The 24,218-nt window shown below is 38.5% G+C and overlaps 1 protein-coding gene across 16 annotated transcripts in view; it reads right to left on the bottom strand.

The window, feature by feature from the left end:
• The window catches only part of MAST2 (microtubule associated serine/threonine kinase 2), a 218,721-nt gene that overhangs the window by 104,162 nt on the left and 90,341 nt on the right, over positions 1 to 24,218 (bottom strand). For 12 of the 16 annotated variants that reach the window (XM_030495064.1, XM_030495059.1, XM_030495070.1 and 9 more), the window contains 2 exons: positions 13,930 to 13,961; positions 5,057 to 5,263 (listed from right to left, as the gene is read on the bottom strand). In XM_030495064.1, coding sequence (XP_030350924.1) covers positions 5,057 to 5,263; positions 13,930 to 13,961 — 239 coding nt within the window. Of the gene's footprint in view, positions 1 to 5,056; positions 5,264 to 7,230; positions 7,473 to 13,929; positions 13,962 to 24,218 lie in introns of those variants that run through there. The other 4 variants (XM_030495069.1, XM_030495071.1, XM_030495075.1 and 1 more) reach the window with 2 other exon arrangements.

The raw sequence follows: 24,218 nt of genomic DNA, 5'->3' as shown, positions 1-24,218 counted from the left end.
CGCTATTTGTGCATCTCTACTATTAGCGCTTCAGTGCGGGATGTCAACAGGCCTGTTCGCACACTCACCTATTTTCCAAGTCAAAACTAAAAATAGCACATGGTTGCCTCATAGTACAATTAAAAACAAATTTTGGAAGATGCATGGGACTGTCCATCAACAATAATAAACACATGACTGCCTGGTTAAGAATATATATTTATTTCTCAGAATTATTCCCTTGCCAGGAATCTTTCAGCACACGAGTTGTTTCTGTATCCATGTTCAAGATCAAAAAGTCTTTGAGGGAGAAACTATGTGGAAGGAAGGATTTTGTACAGAACTGGGCACGCTACTATCATTTGAGGAAATCACTGGTTTTTGAGGGTAAGGACAGAAAAAGAAAAGCTTCAATATTTACTACAGTCTCTTAAGAACCTTCTAAGCTTTTCGTTCCGCACTAAAAGTTGGTAGCTTGTCCCAACCATCCCAAACCCTTTGAACACGGTAGGATTAGTAAATGAGTCAGCTCATATGCAGGTATAGCAGCAGATCACAGCCTTCAAACACAATTATATAGAAAAAACAGTTACAAAACACTTGGACTATAGGTGAAACGGCTAGCAAACATTAAAGCCCTCCAACTTCTCAAGTCACAAGTACATATTTCCCTTTGGTAGCCTCCGACCTCCCACGGCAAACTACCAGGTTATACTTTACAAGTGGTCCCACTGAGGGCAGCTAAATGGTGAGCAGGAGAGACAAGAATTCACACCTTGAGCTCCAAACCGAAGGGTTTAACTCTTCTGCTACTGCAGCTCCAGGCAGAACATAGGAATTTTAACATTTATACAATGTCTTGACATGAAAAAACTACAACATTCAGACCACAATGCCTCAATATTTCCAACCACATTGCAAGCAAATGGACAGTTTCTGATCAGCATAAGCAAAACAAAAAGACATCTGAGCCTGCCAAGTTTTAGGTATCACCAGTATGTCCCTCCCCTGTACTTCCTCCTAGATGGGAAAAACTATTCCCAAGAATAATAACTTGTAGAAAAGAAAAGGAATAAAAAGAAAAATTTCCATTAAAAAAGAAATTAATTCAGGGAAACTCATTCATTCATTCAATGTGAGATGTAGATTACAATTCAGTTGCCGAAAGATTACCTACTCAAAATTCACCATTTCACATTTTGCATAATGATATATTCACAAAGTTGTTCTGTTACTCATTATTCCTGAATTGCTTATCTACTCTGTTTCCAAAAGTGACATTATACTGTCTTGCAGTCAACTCTGACCAATTATTTAGCACATTTAAGAAAGCAGAACCTGTACCAAAGCAAGCACTAAACCAGGAGGGTATCACTTGCTGCAAACCCAGAACAATTTCCAAATGTCATTCAAGCTGAATATAGTCCTCTTCATTAATCCTCTGACATTTGTCAAATATGAAATTCTAACTAAAATAAACTCTTAAGACCTGTATCAAGTGACTTTAAACTAAAAGCAAATTTAAGTAGAGATAGGAAACTATCAGCAACTCTTGACAAGCTTTTGGGTATTTCAAAATAAAAGTAGAAAGAACCTCAATAAGTCTGAATTCTGAAATGTTTATCTTCCCTAAAAATATGGAAGTTCTCCCATTTACAGGTGCTGCCCTGCTGTTGTAAAATATATGTAGCCTTCAAAACCCAAGAGAGTAGACTCACTGAGGACACTGCACACCAAACCACACTCAGACACCCAAACAAGCCATAGCTCTAAACATAGGTCTCCCCTAATCCATTGCAATAGCTTATACAAAAAAGGCTTTAACAGGCAACTCTTCCAGTACATTTGCTGAACATCTATATCTATTCTTGTTACTTACCACAGTTAGTGATTAAATACTTGTTTCCTAGAATAGGCTTTTTATGTAAATAAATTCATATATTCTTAAATTATATCACAGATGTCCATAAAAATCCTAATTATATAAAACTCATAACATTGTAATTACACTCTGATCAAGTAATTACGTACTCTGCTCAAACACTAAGTATTTTTGAGCATTAGGTTTCCCATTTTGTTTTACTTAAGACAGCAAGGATCTAACCACCATCACATTAGAGGTGATGACCAGATTTTGTACAGGTTAGGAAAAAAAAAAAATCCATGAAACTATTCTGCAAAGCTATAAAAAATTAATAGCTATTATCAATAGACATTATTAAAACTAGAACCTCCAAGGGAAAACAGTCCTATAAAAATAATATCTACCATATAAACCTGTAAGAACATGTTCCACAACTAGCATGAATTCATTAAATCAAAATAGCATGAGAAAAATCATTGAATAATGCAGCTGAACCCAACTCTTCCCTTGATTTGTTAGGATAAAGCAAATTTCCACTGAGACTTCACCTCACCTGCAGCACCCAGAGATGCCAGAAATATGGCACCTGAACACTTTCATCCTGTTATCACAAACAAATTAATCCATTTCCAGCTTATATCTTTCCAGCGAAAGGTGTTACAGGGAGTGTAATGTTTTTTTGAAATGGGGGAAATGCATGGGTCTTTAATCTCCAGCCCTATTACTTCCAAGTTAGAACAATTAATTCATGACATCTTTTAAGCAACCTGATATCAAGACATGCTGTAAATCATATTTTGATTAAAGGACAAATATAGGTGTACAAAGGACTTGCCAACTCATAAATAGGACCAGCTGTGAATCATGGCCTCATTTTCTCCTTCAGTAATTTGACATCCCTGCTACCCCCAGAAGAGTGCAAGCCAGATCCCAAATACAAGACTCAATACTTCAGTTTAATTTTGGACACCATTCTCTTTTCTTCCTAAAGATACATGACCTTAATTCCAACCCACAGTTGCATCAACTATAGCAGTCTTATTTCACCTGCTATCAAATTTATTGTTGTAATGCTCCCACTCCACATTGCCTTTTGCTCTTTTGAAAGGTTTACATTATTTTCAACTGTTCAAAGGTTATGTATAAAATATTTGCATTCTTAGATTAATTCTTTTACAAGCCATGGACTTCTGTGCTGACTTGTCCCAAGATGCATCAACGTTGTCCACATAAAAATATCAACATCATGAAATACAAGCAACGTAGATTCTTGCAAATGCAATATACCAGAAGCAAAAAGTGAGAAATTATTAAAAGGTATAAGATTTGCTATTTAATTTTTCTACCAGTTCCTAGTATCACTTGCATATCTATGGAAATGAACCACTGCCTGGCTAACCTGAGGGTGTTAAGCTGAGTAGATCAATGATAGCAGTAACTTGCCAAGATGAACCTTTGCTCTAAGCAAGCAGGAATGGCTATCACTGGCACTGTAACCAAGTAAACAAAGCTACAACAAAGGAAGACTGGATAAAACCGGATCAAGAACTGCACAGGTGAAAGCAACAAGGACAAAAATAAAAAGTTATTATAGTGGACCTAAGCTCTTACACAGAGCCATGTATCTGTGAATCATCAACTATTCAGTATTTAGAGAGCAGATGGCTGGAAGGTCCCCATATGTGAAAAACATATTAGCAAGAAGAGTCCATAGTAACAGTGGAATATAACCTGACACTAAGAGTTTCATATGAACTATTCTTAAAGAGAAAAATATACATGGACCCATGTCAAAAGCTTGAAGATTGAAGGATTCCAGAGGAAAAAAAGCAGTATCAAAAAAGCTTTTGAAACTAATCAATAATCCAAAAAGAACAGTTCTCAGCTGACTTTAACAGTAATCGAATTTTGATACTTAATTGAACTTACCAGTCTGTCAATTAGCCCCAAAGCTAAACAGCATTTAATCGCATTTAATCACCCTTGTTATAAAGGAACATTACCCAATACCCACCCTTAAATAACAAACATGCGTTTAAAATTATATTGATGAAAATGACATTAAAATGTTAGGAGACTGCTCTTTGGCCACTGCCCTTCACCTCACTGCAAGTGCTGCTAAGATGAGCACCTTATTAAGAATTTTCCCTAAGTGCTGCCCAGCGTGCAGGGAAAGCAGCAGGGACACTGGGCAAGCACCTCTCATCATGGCAGTGCACAATAAGTACAGACACATGCTACATCCCTTTCCTTCACTGACAACCTGATTTCCACTCAACACATGTGATATATGTTACTGCCCGTTAGAGGGACAGATGCCTAAAATAGCTCAACTTCACATTTTCTGGTTACTCTTACCAGAGCTGGCCAGCAAGAGCAATCTTCCTCTGAAATAACAGTCTAGATCCAGGGGCTATTGCATTACCACCTGATGAGTAACTGAAATTTGACCGGCTACATCCACACTGCAGCATGTGAACTTCAAAACCAGCCCTCTGATGGCTATATGCTGGCTCAAGTTTTAAGTAGGTGCCTCCGAGCTCCGATTTCATAACTGCACACACAAAGATCTCTAGCTTGGTTTAGCCTTGGTCTGTGACTATCTCACTAGGTGAAGTTTCCTCTTAGTGAAGAACCCGTAGGTTTCCACTGGGGCCGCTGATGGCCAAGCATGTTCCATAGTAGCACAATATGGAGGAAGAGCTAATCCTGAAGGAAGAATACATCAGCCAAGCTCTCAAATGCTTTAATGGAAACCCAGCTGGTTTGAAGTTGCTTTGGTTTACAAACTCTTGTACCCCATGCTTAAGCCTGCTAACCACAGGCTTGATTTTACTCGTTATCCTTTGTAGACGCTGTATTTGGAGACAGAGACTTTAACCTGCTAGCTTCCCTAAGAAACTAATGTGGATTTACAGAGTGCAGTACCTTAGCTGAGACCCACTATTCTAGGCAGGGCTTTTTTAGGACAGTCTACACCGGTTTACTTTTAAGTTGGTTTTCTGGACATCAGCCATGTCTGTGAGGGTTCTTTTGTTGCACGGTACAAGCTGCATATGTACTTGGAAGCTCGCACAAGGTACAACCAGAAATTTGCATGCACACACGAGTGGACAGGTTTCCATTCCTTAATTCATTTTATCTTCCGTAAGTTCATAAATGGTCACACAAACACCAAATGGTTAGAAATTCCTAGTCAATACCTCTCCTTACCTCCACTGAAAAGGATGGCTGTAGCATGGACTAGATGGATTGCTGTGGGGTTGTGAGTTCAGGTAAAATACAAGAGGAGAAGTAACAAGTGCACAGTCAGCACTAAATGGGAATTTGAGGTGCTGCAGACTTGGAGCAGATGTAGGAGAGAACATGTGCTGATGAACATCATTTCCTCGGCAGTGGGAGTACAAAGGAGATGAGATTCTGACAAGGTACCACAGTAGGAAAAAAAACATAAATCAGGGTCAATATCACATCTTCTGTTTCAATTTAAAAAAAGAGAGATACTTCCAAAATATAAGTTATATCTTCTAAATGCAATAAACTAAGTGGTCAAGAGTCATCCTTTCAATTATCATCCAAACCAAAATGTATTTTTCAGCCAATTTAGAATCTATTCAACGTTATTTTTCTAGTATCTGTTCAACGTTATTTTTCCGCTATAAAATCTTCCAACCTGGAATTATCCAAATCCTTTTTTGTAGTGATTCCCAGGCTTTCTGGAATACATACCATTTAATGTAAATCCTTAATGTAAAACTTTCAATTGAGAAAAAATAACAAATTGATAAGGGCAACCCATACAGACATTGACCATTTATATCATAGCCTTCACAATTTGGGAGCCATGGTTCTACGCCACACTGTGGCGACAACAGAAATATGCCACTGTGAAAACATGAATTACACAAACCGTTAACTAGGAAATAACAGTTAGCACTGACAGTGTTTTAGAACAACAACTAAGTAAGCCTGAAAGCAGCACTGCAAAATAGCTTTATCCTAATTTTAGCAATGGGGAAACTGAGGCACAAAGAGGTTAAGTGACTTGTCCACAGCACATCCATTGCAGTGTCAGGATTACAGCTGAGGACACTGATCCCCGGCTCTGTGCTTGGTTCTGTGCACTATAGTGTGTTGCAGGGTTAGCAGGCAACACGCACCCATATACACAGAGAGCACAGAAAATTTCCCAAAGCAGTTGCTTTCCAAAAAGCTGCAAACAGACTTCAACATAAACATAAAAATGAGGTTCTAACACCTACTTTATTGAACTATACACGATGAGATGTTCTTCACTAGAAATAAAGTTAACATACAAATACTGGTATTGTAAAGTGTGCTTATGTACTAGAAACTTGTTACACTAGTTTCAAATTACCTACAAATAGTGCCACTGTATTCTTACAACTCTAACTCTGATTTTGATTGAGGGCTGAAAAAAGTTTCCATTTTCTACATTTAAACATGCAAGTGAGCAAAAGGGACAGCTGGGGACTGCTTCAGCTTTTGTTTAGTATTCAGACATTTTACACTGAAAGTCCTGAAGTCAAGCATGTTTGCCAGTGTTCCTTGCTTTAAATTTCCTAATGAATCCAAATATTCACTAGTAAGTAACCACTGGATACTGGAAATCCTCTCCACCAGCAATCTCTGCTTAAACAGCTGATGAGCTTTACAGTCCACAGGCAGAAAAGGTTAAGCCTGCTTCATACCCTGCTCCTCCCTTCACTATGAGACAGATTCATTTAACCTCCTCTACTTATAAATATAGAATTAAATATACAATATCCTTAATTTTACCTAATAGAAATAATAAATCTAATTATGAACTTCATAAATAGCAGTTTTCATTAGTAGATTCCAAAGCATTTAAAAAGGACACAAGCATTAAAAAGTAATTGCTTGTTTAAATTTCATTTGTAGAAATACACGTGGCAATGTAAGTAAAGATTATTTGCTTCAAATCTAAGAGTTTTCAATAGCCTTCTTAATTCTAAAATATAATAAAGGTAGCAACTCCTGGAGATTTGAGCCCTTTGACAGCTTCCTGGCAGATTATTAAAAATACTTTTTAAATCTGACAAGTGATCAAACTAGAAAGGCAGTTACAAGCATTCAGTTGCTATATTAATTAATGTTTGGTAAAAAACCTAACCACAATGTACCTCATTTAAAAACATTTAAATATTGCTCTGTTCTGGCTATACTTTGTGGTAAATATTCCACAAAACTACAACAGTAAAGCTTCCAAATGAAATTTTGTGTGCAGCCAAAATAAGCATCACAGATAAAGAAACTTCTAACAAACAGAAAATTCTGACTTGTTTTTCTTCATAGTTTCAATTTGAAACGTTTATGTGCAATTTATTTTTCACAACAGTCCTTACTGGATTCGCAGAGATGGGGCTCCAAGCCTCTGTTTCCTCCGTTTCATCATTGTGCTGATACACTGTGTTTCTTCCCAGCATATAAGAAGCTTAGAGCCAGGAAGGAGAGCCCACCGTTATCACTCCAACGCAGAGCACAGAACAATCAGTGCAGTTCCAAGCTCTTCGTATACCCCCAGTGTCAGAGAGACCTCAGGAGTTCAGTAATGGTCCAGATTAATCACACAGCTCATGTCAAAAACCTAATTATTTTAAAAGAAAAAATACAGAAAAATCTTCTACAAGTCTATTCATCGAGGGAAAGGAAATGAAGCCCACCAGTACGACAGGAAGGCACAGAAGAGTTCAAGACACAAACTGGCCATCTGACCTGTCACACAGCCAGCAATATAGCCCAGACCCACCCTGGCTGAGCCCACAGCAAATCAGCAACAAACTTCTCCTGGGCTTCAAGGCGCAGAAACAGTCACTCGCACCAAATCAAAAGGAAAGCGTAAAGCCAAAGGGAGCAATGGCACACTTGAAAGGATTCTGGCAGAAATCTCACATAGCAGCTTGAAAACTCACACTGCGATAGGAATAGAGTCGCTGCTCCCCGCCAAAGCCCTTGCAGAGTCATCAGTGGTGCAAAGAGCAGCTGTTCCCGACCGGCGGGAACACGTGAACCTGCCCTTCTTCAGTAATCAATCCCCTTAAGAACACACACAACTTGAGCCTTAAAACATCTTCCTGTAACTCCCAAGCTGTGCTTCAGCTACAAACTTCATGGATTTTCCCACTGAAAACAGCAACAGCAATCACAGCAGCCTGGGGAGCCAAATGCTGGGAAGTGGAGGGAGGAGAGGGACACCTTCATTAGGAGACAACATTCCCTTGTACAGTGCAAGTCTTGCACTTTTCTTAGCAAACAGCTATTTCGATCAGCTCAACATCAATTTCAGCTATTAACAAAGCAGCCTCAAAATAATGTCCAACACTTTTGAAATGTGTATTTGCAAGAAGGTAGCTTTCCCCCCAAAATTTCCCAATATATCGCTTTGATGGACTTTAAAGTGTTAAAGACTGTATTTAGGCTGGTATATATATATATAAGAATCTTCCGATTCTTTCCTGGAAGATATATCTTCATATCTTCATCCCTGGAGGATATATCCTGGAGGGTCTGTATCTTCAGATCCTCCCCTGACTCGAAACACAGCAGGAGTGCCCCACACTACAAGATCCCAACCTCTCAAAAACAATGTCCCATTGGGAGAACAACATGCCAGTCCTGTAAGTAAGGGCCAGGGTCACCAAGGTGGCTGTTCCTTAAACAACCAGAGCCCCTAAACTCCGCCCCCCCGCATGCCATGCCTTCAGAGTAAGAAAGCACAGCAAGCCACAAAAGGTACAAATTCGGTATGTTATGTACAATTTTATTATATTTGTTACACGTGAACCTGAATTGAATAGTGGAAACTTGATAATAAAAACTGCAGAAAAGACTTTTCTTACTTTTAAATCATTGATGAAAACCTCCATAAATTCTTTGTCTTTGAGACGACACTATATACAGAACACTAAAATCCCCTTTATTCACTGTATCACTTCTTTTATAGAAACAACGCTTTCAAATTATTTTTAAAGCCAAATACACAAATAGCAACACTCCTACGGAGCCCTGCAGGAATAACTCGGCACGTTCCACCTCCAGAGCCAGCCCCACATATCAGTTTAAGAATGCCTGGTTATTTTTGATCTACTGCTTGTGGACTACTTCTACACAGCTCAGAAAAGGATGGGGCGGTTAGAAAACACCACCTCTTTCTCTCCCCATCTATACAAAGTTTCACAAGCAGAAAGCACTGAAGGAAAGCATTATTTTTCACTTTGTGTCCAGAGCCAAGACAAACAGTGAGAAAGAAGCAAAACTCCCCATTCCTTTTTCAGAACGACTTTTTTCTCCATTTCCAGCACTTTGGCTTCTCCACACTTGAGGCACAGCACTTGCTCCTGGCAGGGAAATGGCATCCATTGATCCCCAGCAGAAGCGCTTACTCGCCAAGGAGAACAGAAATGGAATTATATACTCCATTTCTCTGCAGATACAGAGGAAATTCCCACAGCACCTGAGCATGGCAAGACAAAGACATAAACCAGTACTAAAGGCCAGAATTCTTTTTTCCTGCCATCAAACCTGCTGTTGTTTCCAAGCTCTAAAATAAGACAAGTAGAAACAGATATAAACTGGTATTCAGCATATCCCCCCGAAGAAATTCCTTGGTGTGTTTGTGTGTTATTTTACTGTCAGGAAACTGGGGATAAGTTTTAACAAATTATGATGAAGACTTGCTTAATGAAATGTCCTATGAAATGTCTAAGGCTGTAGAAACCAGGAACCTTCAGAGGTTTGTAAATAGAAGGGGAGGGCAGAGGAGAGAGAGCAGAGAGAAAACAAGCCCCACAATGGACATAAATTGCCTTAAAAAGAGATTAGAAGGAATAAAGATTACCATAAAAGCCTTGCACATGTCTTTAGCAAACACTATTAAAGTTGCTTACCACATTTCATAAAGATAGACATAAAAATTTGAGGTAAATATTATTTCTTATCAGCACCTATCACCTTCAAAAGAGCAGTTTGTAATATTTGATTTATTTAAACATGTATTTTTACTGAATATATTCTGAATTGTAATTGTTTTTCATGTTTCTTATGCCTCCATGTTCTTTCTTTGTTCACACACAGACTTTAAAAGTTTATTTGATACAGATGGTTGACAGCAGGAAAAAATTAACAAAAATAACTTGCATCTGAAATCAGAAACTGGTTTAGCAAATTTAGTTAGCTGAGGAAATTACTCTTTTCAAATTTAAATATAACGTAGGAAAGAAATATTTTCTTTCTGAAAATTTTGCCTTTAGATAGTACAAAAATCACAGCAACCCAAGCTAGTAACTCTGCCTAGGAAACCATGAGGATGACAAATATAAACCCACGTTTCTCATAAGAATCTGAACGGGTCAATAAAGTTCATGTTATAAACAACTGAATTTATCATAATCGGGGTACTGAACAAGAAACCAGATGGCTCAAACACAACCCCAACTCGATTTAGTGACTGCTGATTAGCTGAGGAGGCAATCGAAAGAAGACCGCATTGCGTCCTGCAGCCACAATGCAAATCTGGAGTTTACAGCCTGGTCTCTTGGATGCCGAGTTGCTGTTATACACATGAATGCACATAAGCACTTCATCACGAGCCCCATCTTGCTGTGCAGATCCCACCTTTGTCCTTTCAAGTCTGGAATGTCTCTAGTGTGCTTCAAGTGCAGGTGCACATCAAAACCATTTGAAAGCTGCAGCCAACAATACAAAAAACAATCTTTGTGCAAAGCGAGCACCGAAGAACAGAACTGGGTAATCACTGGAAATAATTAAACCACTTCCACTAACAGGATGGAGATCAAAGTTTGGGTCTATCACTTCACATTTGCTATTTGAAATTAAAGAAAATATTCATGAATGGTAATTACTTTTTGTGAACAAAGCATGGGGAAAACATAACCAATACATTTATATGTATTATTTATTAAAGGAAAACTTTGAACTCTGATTATAGAACCACACCAGAGACAGAAGATATCTACTTGTTCCTGTTCTCATGCTTGTATTATTCAACCTCTTAGTAGCCTGCAACTCAGCTGAGTATACTTTCCCTTAGTGTATTAAATACAATCCCCCTAACAGAAACAGACACATTTTAAGCACATTAACAACAAAATGGTATCTAAATAATCAGGCATTCCTCTTAATGTCACCCTGCATACAATTCCCCCATCTGCTTTACATGCCTGCTCACTCTGTGCTTATTATTTCAAGATTAGACTACAAGATGTTCAAGGCCAAAGCCATCATTTACATTGTGCTTGTGTTCCCTTCTGCTAATATGGAAGCAGAATAGGTAATGAACAGACTTTGCAGGCTCCATTTCACCATCCATTCTCTTCAGCGTCTACCCAACACCTTCTTTAGCTGACAAAATTTCTCATGCTCTCCTGTCAAAGAGACATCTAACTCCACTGTTTTTTCTTATCACAAACAAGTGTATGAACTGTTGTTGTCCATGCCTACAATCAATTCCTGCAGAAAAATAGCAACTACTAATACTGACCCAGGCAAATATGAAGCAATGAGAGCCAGGTGAAGCTAGAAGCTTTGTCAGGAAGAGCTTGCCCTTCTCCATGCAGCAATGACAAATACCATAGTTAGTTCACAGCCTAAAACCTTTCTAACTCAACAATCAACCAAAGCAATCGCCTAGCAAGCTGCAATAATCAAGTCGTCATTCTACTTCTGTCTGGATGGAAAATAATTACTTCCTCCCCAAATACAATCTTTTTACAGTAGTAGATGCACCCCAGCCTCCAGACTAGCACACAGAAAAATGCTGCATGGCTGTGTATTTCTATATAATGCAATTGCTACTGAACTGCTACAAAGGCTGGAGTTTGTGCAGAAAATGGATGCACCTCTTGAGGGTTTCTGGCTCCAAGCCAGATACTTCTGTCAATTCCTGCTTCTGCTCCTGTCAGTGAACAAAAGTCAATGAATGACAGTCGATGAATCAGGACCTAGCTACATCCATAACTAACCCTACTCATTAGCTACAGAACAACAGCTTCTCAGAATAAAATTTATTTTCAGAATGTATTTTTGCTTATGAGGTTCACTGTTCAGTTGATTCGAGCAGAGGAAAAGCCTCCAGAAGAACCAAGAACTGCCTACAGTCTGTATTTAAGTGCACATCATTAGGCCAATCTTTTTGACAGAATGGTTGAACAAATTTTTACATATTATATGTGTATTTTTTACATGTATATACATGCATATACTATAATTACTCCATTTCTTGATATAAATTTGTCTAATTCCTCATTCCAAGACTAAGAGTGGATTTCTCTTAAATCAAGTAAGCACTCTCATACTGGGATATGCAAATCATGTACATCAGCTCCACAAGACCCATATGCTTAACAGTATGGCATCGACACAAATATACACAGGCCACCATGTACTACTGACTTCTTAAACAGTTAAACTTTTCAAACAACAATAAATCACTTGGTAGACTTAACTACACAATCTGTACTTCCAGAAACCACATTCAAATAACCAACTAGATAACACAGGCAACTAACTGAAGACATTTCAATTCTTCACAGATTTTCAGTCTCACTAACAGCTGCAACCTGATGCTCAAAATTTATGGTGTGGATCTTCTTGACACAGGTTGCTAAATTTCTTCACCTAACGATGTCTTACAAGGCACTCACTTGTGGAAGAAAACTAAAGTGAAGTAATGAAACCTGAAGGTGTTAAGTCAACATAGAAACAAAACATTGAGTCATTTGGTTTGGTTACTACTAAATAAAACACTACACATGTGAAGCAATTTGTATCTCAGATATTTCAAATGTGAATATATGAATGGGTTTGTGTCATACCCACCTCCACGCTTGAACAAAGGAAGGGAATACCTCTGGCATCCTCAAATTCAGTTCCAGAAGTTTTATACAGAAATAGCTAGAGTTATATTAAACCAAAAACTTAGTGATAACTCACTGCTCTACCGTTTGTTCAAAGAACCTTCATGGCCTTCGAATCATCACCACCACCCTTCTTAAAAATCTATCAGATATAGTTAAGTCAGCCTTTAAGGAATGCTGGTTAAAAAAAAACAAAACCATCAGCCAGTGCATCATGTTCTTTAAATAATTCCCTGACTGGTTTACCATTGTCATATGAACTAAACAAAAAGGTCTGGTCATGCTCCATTTTAAAAAAAGGCCTTTTGATCTGTTGTATTGTTCAGCTCTGAATCACTGGCACTACACAGCGTTTTCCAAACACTGGTTCTTATACAAAGGGGATAGCTTACATTGAAAGACTGGAAATAATTTCTCATTAGAACCAGAAACCTGAGGAAGAAAGGTTATACGCTTCTGTGAGCTTCGTGTCTGTAGCCTACAAGCTTTGGGAAACAATTTAAAATCATAATGCAATAGCAGGCAGTACAAGAGCTTTCTCTTTTATATGATGCAATCAATAACACAATTTCTTCCACCGTAAATCTGTAAGCACAGCAGAAGCTAAGCTGTCACAATACCATTGAAACCCAAGTTAGTTCACTAAATGTCTTTAAAAATCATAATGTATTAAAAAAATGCTTTTTGTTTAAACCACATTTCTAAAAGCCTACTTTACTCACCAATTGCCACGTTGTCGAAATATCTCCATTACACTGACTGCTCCACAAACACCTGACCTGCATGGCCCAGGAGCTGTGTACTTAGACCTCTGTCAACAGACTGTTTGAAGAGCAGTCATCAAAGTTGTCCATATCACATAAATAATCAGTGACTTCTGTGGAGTCACTTCAGTGATGTCAGTGTAAGCAACATTCAACACCACAGCTACTTCTGTATCAAGATCAGCTCAAGCTGGTAATTAGAAGTAAGCTTACACTACTATTGCTTTTCCTACTACACTTAAGGAAATGAATAGGCTTCCAGCTAGCTGCTTCCAAGTGCCTGACAGATTCTTGAAAATGCTAACAGACAAAACAGAGTATCTGCCCATTTAAATGATTTCCACAACTGAACAGCTATATATGTTCAAAACAAACCAAGTCATGAGTAAAGAATAATTCTACTTACAAGCTTCCTCTTCTGGGGAGGCTGAGCTCCTTCTGAAAAAAAGAAATAAGAATGGAAAGCTTGAGTTAATTTTACTTGTTGTTATATATTACTCATTTATTTACCAGTAAAGGACTGAAGCAAAATTAATAGCAAGCTGGCCCTTCTGATTACATGCTCAGTGTATACTTGGGCACAGAGTGAAAATGTGAGTCTGCACACACTATAGCACAGTAGTCCGGGATATAAAAATAACTCATTTTGTCTGAATAATCATTGCCTTTGCAGTCTCAAAATCATAAGCACTCAACAGAGCAAAAATAACTAAAATTCAAGCCTAAGGACAGATAAAGTGGTAATTAATTCTACCCTGCATCCCTCATCAGCACTGTACCTGAAACCCCTTCCAGAGCTGTGGTACCCAATATGCCAATATACTCTCACCAGAACAAAAAATTAATGCCACAGAGTGGCTTTTGGTGTTGCTTTTTTAAAACATATACATTACTTTATTTATTTTAATAATATTACATATAACAAGATAACATTAAATAAAATAATTAAGCAATATGGAACTAATTATAAATTTATTTATTCTAGCTAGTTTAGATATTATCACAAAAAGAAATCCAAGGCTAATGACATCAACTCCCACTTCAAAGCAGCGTTTTGCACCCAAGCACCAAAAGCAGAGGAAGGCAGGAATTTTACGGTTTTTATTCAAGCACATGGACCACGAGCACCCACAAGGCACAGGCAGTGATGCACACAGCATGGCGACACAACAACCCGCCCTGGGTTTGGGTTTCAATGTCCATCTCAGCGCGTCGGTGCTTAACCCCAACACCCGCCCGGCGCTTCCGCAGGGCGCCACTAGGTGGCAGCCGCCGCCCGCCCGCCGCCGCCGCCGCCGCCGCCGCCGATCCTGGCCCTGCCCGGTACCGCCCCAGCCCCGCCCCGCAGCCCTGGCCCCCCCTCCCTGAATATTGACAATAGTCAATAGAGGAACAAATCCATAAAATCCAGCAATCTCTTTGCCGTATTTAGTGATGGTGACGTGCTGACTGACGCGATTAACAGTGTTAATGACAAACTGCCAATGGTCTGTTAAGTAACACACTGGTCATTAGCAACGTTTTTCAAAGATACCAAAAAGTTACAGCTACCAGAACTTAAAATAAATAAATAAATTTAAAAAATCATTAAATCTTAACCATGCTGTTATTATTTTCAAGTTCTCTACACGGTGAAATTTCCTTACAGTTTAACAGTACTGAGCAAATTCCATGTGTGAATTATCACAAGCCTGACAGCTTACAGCATCACGAAATAAATTCCTGTCATCAGACAAACTTGTCAAGATCTAATCAAAACATTTCAAGTATGTAAGATAATAAATCATTAGCATCTATAACAGGTTGTGTGGTTTGTAGTCTAAAAAGGTGCTTCTTCCACTCTCGTTTGTTAGAAAGAATTAGTTGCCAACTGTGAAGTCTACATAGCAGTGACAGCTTTTTGCCACTGCAAATGGATAAATAGGTAAGATACAGTTATTATATATTACTCTCATTGTATCTATTTTTATATGTATCTCTTACACCATACCAGCAAATGTATTTAACTTATCCTCTTCAAAGAAGATATGATATAACAAAGGTGCTTTGCAGTGGGTACTTTTTCAATTCAAACAGCATATTTCTATTTATTCCGACACAGTCAGCCCCAGAAATTTTCAGAATGGATGTATAAAGCTCTGGAATTTAATAGTACTGATGAAAAAGGAAAACAGTGACCTTTAAATCTCTTTACCTTCTATTTTTTGAGCTTTTAGGATTCAGTTTTACAAGCTTTGCTCTAGTCATTAGGGCTGAAGTCACGGAAAAGCACAGCTCTGGTAACTGACTTACAGACACCCACCACGGGAATTGTGGTCCAGTAACAGGAGTGGACAAACCTCTTCCGTTCCTCTACTGTACATTTGTTTTACTTGCACAATAATATTACCTTCAATACTTCCTTTAATGTAGCTAATTCAGGATTCACTGTATGCAAGGTTAAAAGAAGGACTCACTTGGGCTTTGTTCCTGAAATCATCCTTTGCAATCTGTGATCAACTGAGTTTCCACATAAGGAAAGAGAAAAGTGCTAGCAGATGACATCTCGATACACCTGAAATATTATTCTATCCCCGTAGCAATCGGTTTCATTCTGCACCTCCACCCTGACAAACACAGAGCAGCTCTGGAATCGATATGCGGTAGTTCAAATTTAATATCTCTGTGGTCTTGACAACAAAGAGCACAATCAAAGCAATCAATTTTTATACCTGTTGTTCCACTCCGCTTCATTTTGTGTTAGTCTTAAAATCCCCTTGAAAAACCCCGTGAGTTGTACATCAAGCCCTGCCCCAACTCCTGCAGCACTTTTCCTATCCTATGGAGAAACGCCAGGCCTGCACCCTGCCTTTTCCACCTCACCACAGCATGGCTGGGAACAGCACTGCCTATAACCCTCCAAACCAGACCAGGAACGGCAGTACAAAAGCATTGGAGCTGGAAGCTACAATACTGTGAGCAGTGTAATTATGAGCTTTGCTTTTCCTGAATCATCAGTGTCTAAGAAAGTTATACCCCAGGGAAGAAGAAGAAGAAAGAAAATGCCTGGAGACGGAAGCAAGGAGGGAGCAGACTGCAGACAGCACGGGTGACCTACTTCAGGGTACCTATTTGAGGATGTCCACTGTCAGGAGAACACTGCACACCTCCAGGGAACAGAGCAGACAATGAAAATGCTTCCCAGAGATAGCAATACACTCACAGGGTGGAGGCTCGGCTGGGTTTTAAGATGGCTTAATGCTTTAATGTGTGTGCTGAGACCAACCGAGAGCTTAACATCTAAAAATGATGGGGTAGTGTCAAAGCACTGATCAAATAATTACGTGAAACACTGAAGTTCAACAGCATTTCACAAGTACCCTATAAAGGTAAACCTCCACTCAGAATTAGTTTTATAGTAAACATTTTAGATAGTAAATGATGACGAATGTGATGTTGTTTGACTGGTTTTCACCAACTCCAGAAAGGAGATTGGCACTACATATCCACTTACCTTGAAAAAAGAAATCACATTTTAAGAGGTAAGGTTACTCATAAAAGAGTGCTGAGCTGTGACTGCTTGATCTGAAACGCTATTTACAGGGTGCAGCTGAAATCCTTTAAGTAAATGTGCTAGTTTATCCTAAAGGACATTTTTCACTCAAGACCCCCCTTCTGATGAGAACACCACATGAACACGCAAGATTCAGACTGCCTCTTTCAGCAGCACATCTGCCTCCCCTGTGCTGCCAGTACAGATATATATTACTATTATTACTTCAGCCAGCCTCCATGCCACCTGCTCTCTAGGTCAACAACATAACCCTCAAAAAACAGGCTTACATTTACATTGTATTTATAGGAAGTAATAAATAGTGTAAGAATATTTTAAAAGATTTTTGCACATTATTCATAGAGAACTTTCAGAAGCAGAAACAACTACTTTCACAGATCCTAAAAAATAAGAAGTGTATTAAATCTTGAAGTACTGAAGTGACAGGAACAGACTGTTCTGAAAGTTAATTTTTTGTATCAGTTCCATATTTCAAGGCATAATTATTAAACATGCAACTTGATCTCTACAAGACAAAGGAAGCAGCAGATTTTCAGACAACTAGTTGAAAAATTTTCAGACAACTAGTTTCTTTCTTGGGAAAGAAACTCAGTGTCGTGGAATTTACAAAAAGCTGGTTCAAACACCTTTCTTCAAAACAGTCCCTTGTATTTGTTCCCTTTTAATTTTATCATCTCAGACTATGCAGATATAAAATCAGTTGGACACTGTAACATGCTACGGTTCAGGTTTTACAATAGGACTAGATCCTCACTATCATTTCTGAGGCAGCAAGGAAGCCAGAAGAGAAAATATATTGGCCATTTTAAGGATCATTTTTCTGTTTACATAATATATTGTTTAGCACATAGATACTGAAAATTTATTCTGTTGTCATCTTTTGTATACAGAAACTGCATCTGAAAACAGGAGTGCTTCAGGCAGCAGTAAGAGTGCTGGCTTTTTTCATACGTATATGCACACAATATGAAATGGAAGTCTGGAAATCTATTTGTTCAATGATCTACAATACAGCCCCTATCTTTTAAATAGATAATGTTACATTATAAAAGTGTCAAGAAACCAGGAGCCCATCACTCAAAATTGTCACTTTCTCTCAGTCTTGTAATTTGTCCTTGAATATGTAGCTGCACATATGGCACAGACCCACAGGCAAAGTTGGATGCTGGAGTCTGCACTGATGGCAGCTCAAACCCAGTCCTTTCAAATTAAAGTGAGAACCATCGCTACACTCAGGATGTTCCATATTTTTGCCAGAGCAGACAGCACGATTCCTGAGATTGCCTTTGACCTTGGCTCTCTTGCAAGGTAGCTCACTATCATACCAGTTGGGACAATAGACAAATATTTTTACAGCTGCAACAGTAAATACATTTCAGTTAATAAGTTAATATTTCACAGATGATGAAACTCCACTGACAGTCATTGACCTGGTACCATGCACTCATGTTTTACTACTTTTCCTTTGCTGACTCTGTTTGGCTTTAGGGTATGCTACCAACCAGCAGGGGATTAATTAAATCTCTTTCTATACATAACCATTTGCATTACAGAAATGATATAACGAGGGTTGGAATCTCCGGTTCTGATGGAAAATACAACCTGGCCATGCAAGGACAAACTGTAATCCACCCATCAGATTAACAGGAAGAAATTTTTCATGGTCATTAAAAAAAGAGAACTACCCACCTCACATTAAGCTTCTCTTTCTCCTATCAGAATCTGTCAAGAAAAAAAAATTTTCTTCTCTGATTATTAAAAATGGTACTTCTTAATTTCCCTCTCTAGAAATTATTACATCTAACCTTATTTTCCAAACTCATCAGCAAAGGATTTTAAATATCACCACTAAAACCATATCTGTATTGAATGTCAGCTTAACCTATGTAAATGCTACAGATATTTTCTATAACTTACCGGCTTTTTAGAAACTAAATTCAGGATCATATCGTTAGATCATCTGCTTAGCTACAGAGATGCTTAAAATACAGAAAATGCATACCCAAGCTTTTGCAAATACCATTCAAAATATTGAGAGGACACTGAGCTTAATTCCCCCTTCCTCCACACTGTACAGAATTTATGCCTGCAATCACACAAATCCTGAATTGCCATGGATAGCTCAGACCCAGTGCACCTTCCCACATTCCCAGTACCAGCCAAGCTGCCTGGAACTGCCCTTTCCTAAGGAATCTCATCTCACCTTTATGGTGACAGGGTGCAAGAGCCTTCAGGACAATGTGTGGCACTAGAAGAGTTAACGGTATACCTGTTCACCCTGTGTTACCCGAAACATATTACAAGTTCAAAGGAAATTACATGTATTATTTGGATTAGTTCTCTACCTCAACACAAGTTACATGTCAGTAAAAATGTAATTTGCAAAATACATTAACATATAAATCCAAATGGGGAAAGAAACCTCAGCTGGTTAACCAACAGGCAACCCTATTTCTCTAAATAATCAGTTTATATCAGTCTTCAAACCCACAGGTCATGAATCACCCAATGATGCATTTAATGTTTTTAGCATCTTCTGGCCTCTCTCTCTCTTCTCTTTAGCTTAGAAATCCCATCTTAGTCAGCAAAAAATAAAATAAATCCTTTGGATTTATTTCAAATTATATTACTGCAGAAGAAAATAAAGCTAAAAGCCCTCTAAACCTTAAGCAAAATTCTCAAACACAGCAAATTATTTTCCCTCCCGCCTGGGCAACACAATGTTCTTCCTTTGTAGGCAAAGCTAAGAATCCAGGTCACATCTGTGCATTAACCGGTCAAGAATATATGCCTCCAGAAGTTGCCCGCTAACCTTTCATATCACTTAACCTCAGGGCTTTCCATAAGATTTAGGGTATTGGTTACTTGACCTAAAATAATTCCAGAATACATCTCAAAACAGACAAGAATTCCCACTTTCCTCAGAATAGTTTCAGTGCCCACTCCCACATATACATATATTTTAGGAAGCTGAAACGTCTACTCCATATTCTGAACATTACATCATGTTTTCAAGCCCAAAATATGACATTACACAGTACACCATGGGCCAGACTGAATCCACTTGTGGTAAAAAACATGACTGGAACCACACATCATGGCTTGGATAGGCAGGTGACAATCAAACCGATGCATGCAAACCACATTCCCAAGTGGGTGAATGGAGAGTTACCCAACCCCAGGAATAAGCCAGCTGCCACAGCTGAGATACAGATTAGGCAAGGAGTAGGTGTCTGCAGCCAAGGGCAGGGTGGTACATACACATCCCTCGCTAACCAGGGCAATGAATGACTTGCAATTCTCCAAGTCTCATTTCCTCCACAGGATTCATTCCTATGTCTGGGTTTTTTGGGACCAAGAACACAGGGTCACTCTAATTTCATGCTATCACTCAAGCAGCAGTCTCTTTCTTTTCATAGTGAAGAAAATAGCTAGTTTCATATTTGATTCCGAGCTTTTCAGATGAGGTTAAACGGTGAATGGTTTCTGAAAATTAAAAACAACCTCTGAGAACCCTGGTTACATCAAGAATAGCAGGTACAGTAACTCAGCTGGTCATTCCTTAGACATCAGCAAACTAATTTACTAATCTGATTGTTTTCCTCAGGGCTGAACGAAAAACCCCTGTAGCAGCAGCCGCCTTCAAATGCACTTGCTGAACTTTTATTTAAACGATAAGTAGCACATAAAAGATGATGTTTTGAAGATGTCATTCCATTTGCAGGAAAAGGCAAATTTAAAGATTACAGCTTCAATTTTCCAACCCAGAGTCCTAGATGTGATGCAGCAGCATAGAAAAAACAGCAGAGCAGAAGAAAAAAATGTGAATTTGCTCCCGTAACAGACAACTCATAAATTGCAACAGCAGAGTGGCTTCAGAAGACCATTATGATAACTTATTCACTGAAATGAACAATAACAGCTATCCAAAAGGTGTGTGTGGATCAATGAAATAAGAAGGAAGATGCATGGTAGTCCTCTGTAAATAAAAGGCAGGTTATACTTTAAAACCTGAGCAATAACACCCTTAATAAATGTTCCAAATCTTCCTTATACGTATTGTATTTTTGCACAAATTAGCCTAAGGGAGAGAGAATATTGAGAGGAATAAAGCACACAGCTTAGACAGCTCATTCATCTTTCGCATTACTTAATTCTGATTTTTCAAGGCCATGAAGCGGATTACTGATCCACCCCATGTGTCGAAAAGCCTGCCCAGCACTGAACAGTCATCCAAAATAATAGGAGCAACTGTTCAACATTCTCTCTCATTTTGCCAGACTGCACCAGTTTCAGAAATGTAAGTCAAAAGGTCACGTTCTACAAAATTCTGGAGAATGCAGCAAAGGATGTCATCGTGGAGACACACAGGACTGCAGCTGGAATGCTATTGTTAGAAACTGCTCTTGAAATGATTCTGTCTTGACTTGCACCAAAAATTCCTTCAAGACTGGGCATGCAACGATCACAAGGAAACTGTCACAGCTGCTAAAAATGCCAAGAGCATGACAAATAAACAAATCCTGGTTTATTCTCTCCCTTGTTGGCTTGCACTAATATTAATCTATGATTAAGTCAGTTGTCATTTCTCCTATACACACATCTACTCCTTAAAAGGTTGCTCCTAAAAGAATTGACAGCTGACATCAAGGCTACCTGACCACCAATTTTATTTATAAAACTCTTCAGTCATCCTTTAGTGAATTTTAAACTGAATAATCAAGTCCAGCATCATTTTGGTGAGTTTGGGCCAATATGTATTGGAATGTATTGTTGGAGACAATGTCCAACATTGTAGTTGAACCAAGAAAAGGTACTTGGTCAGCTCAATATTATCAGCAGCAGCAGGTATCTTGCAACAGTCCAAAGGTCCAAAGGGTTCTGTTTATTCTGTCAGGTTGGTTTCTCACCGACTTCCCAGTTGTAAAGTATTTGGAAGCAGACAGGCAGAAATTAAGTTTTGGTGGTTGTTTTTGAGAGGCACTCTGCATGTCTCCAATTGCAATTGTTAGGCTAAGACTTTTGACACATCAACAGAATTTTATCTTTATAATTGTAAACTAATTTAGATAAGAAGAAAACCTGTGTCAGACCAGTCTCCCTAGATGGCTTGGCAACCCCTGAAATAAGTCCAAGTTTCCCAACAATAAAGATCTGGGAGAAAGTTGTAGGGAAGAGAAACCTTTTAGTTCCTCAAAAAGCCTCAACAATGGAGGTGTCTCCCATCCTCCCCTAAGGCTGCAGCAAGTCCATTCCACATACATCATGTGAAAACACTCTCAGAAATTGAAAGCATAAGCAATCAATTTTAAAGATATTTAGTAATTAGTCCTAAAAGGAATTCCAAGCATATAAAGCTCCCTTGCCTTCATCTAGTTTATGACTGATAGCATCTGTAACCTCACGAGGCATCCATTTAGTTCAGCAGTTAATTACATCTGCTCTGACTGGACATTATTTACAGAACAAGGAGATGTAATTTTTCATTGCTTAGCTAATCTACATGAGGCACTTCAGCTTACCCCTCTCAAATCACTGCCACCCAATCCAAGCAGGGAAGGAAGGACAGGCAAAGGGTTTTCTCATCCTTTTTTTTGCAAAGGAAGAGTTAAAGGCCATCATCCACTTAATGAAGAAATCCACATGCTGAGCACCATGTGAAAATTTGGAATAAGCAGATGACAGCCAGGATTGACATCTTTGTAAGCAGACACCAGAATTTTAACTTCTCTTTTTGGCCTCAAAAGTGAATGGTCTCTGATACTGCTTATGTCTGATGGGCTCCAAACTGCAGCCAAACTGAAATGTAAAACCTTGACAGAAGCGATGAAAGAAAGGGCTCTGTTGCTTCATTCCCAGACAATAAATATTTTTTACAACAAAAGCAAATAACCACAGAAATTTTACATTTGTGTTATGTGTACAGGAAGACATCCCTGGAAATATAAGGGATTGTAAGTCACACTTAGTGTGACTCATTTCAGGGTTATAACACACAGTATTTCTACAACTACCTCTTTATAATTAGTTCTGGAAAACAATATTTTCAGTGAAAAACAAACATTAAATTGAAACATGCTCTCTTACCACCTCTTTCACACACACTTTCAAACAAGCATTTTATTTGCTTACTTAAAGTAACCATAAAGACACACACACACAAAGAAGGGGGGGCAATTAAATGGTCCTCTCAATTTTGGCAAGTCAGAACTGTAAGAACCACCAATCTTTCTTACCCTAATTTTAGAATTATAATCTTGGACTATCTTAATTTCAAGAGAACAACACTGCCTGCCATGCTTACATGTGACAGCGCTCTGAGGTGGAATACCACGTGGGAAACTGCAAAGTGGTGCTAGGCCAAACCCAAGATTAATTTACAGATAAAGTGTAGTGAGTTTTATACTGGTATACGCAAAACAATCTTCAGGCTTAGAGAGGAAGCAGAACACATCTCAAGAAAGCAACATCTATTGCTTTCAAAATGAAAGACAACAGAGCTGGGAACCATAAGCACTGACTGACCTCATCCCTGGGCATGTTTTTAAAGAACCACATCCAGTCCTGCCCTTCAGGTATATCATAAATTGCACACATGTCAAGTGAACTAAGGTTTTTGGATCACTAAGATTTCTCATATGAAAAAGCATGTTATACCATCTAAACATCTTTCATAGTTTTATTTCTGAACAACCTTACATTTAATGCAGTTGGATAATTCAGACTTACTTGGTGCCAAGAGATCTGTTTCAGAGTAAAAGAAAATCATCCCCAATTAAAGTACTGGTAAAATACAGGCACTCACTCCCAAAGCACAGATTTGAGAAACTGCAGACTGTGCCTAATGACTTTTAGTACTGATGGGCGATTAGTGTGCTCTGTAATGGACCGACAGAAACAGCTGATTCTATTACAAGGACATGGTCTGGCTAAGATTTTCTTTCTGTTTCATTTAAATTATAAATATGAACTCTCTTGAAAATATAAAAAGACAAAAGATATTAATCAATCTCTAAAACTTCTGTCTTCTGTCCTTTACCATACTTCAAATTAGAACAAACACTGACTCTATCACCAGGAAAAGCCTCTCAAGTACTCAGGACTGTCTGCACCATCGTTATCCTTCCATACCATCAAGCACA

Source organism: Strigops habroptila, chromosome 8 (assembly GCF_004027225.2).
Source record: "Strigops habroptila isolate Jane chromosome 8, bStrHab1.2.pri, whole genome shotgun sequence".
Classification (NCBI taxonomy): Eukaryota; Metazoa; Chordata; class Aves; order Psittaciformes; family Psittacidae; genus Strigops; species Strigops habroptila.
The sequence above is the reverse complement of the archived record's forward strand: the minus strand, read 5'-3'. Positions and strand labels throughout refer to the sequence as shown.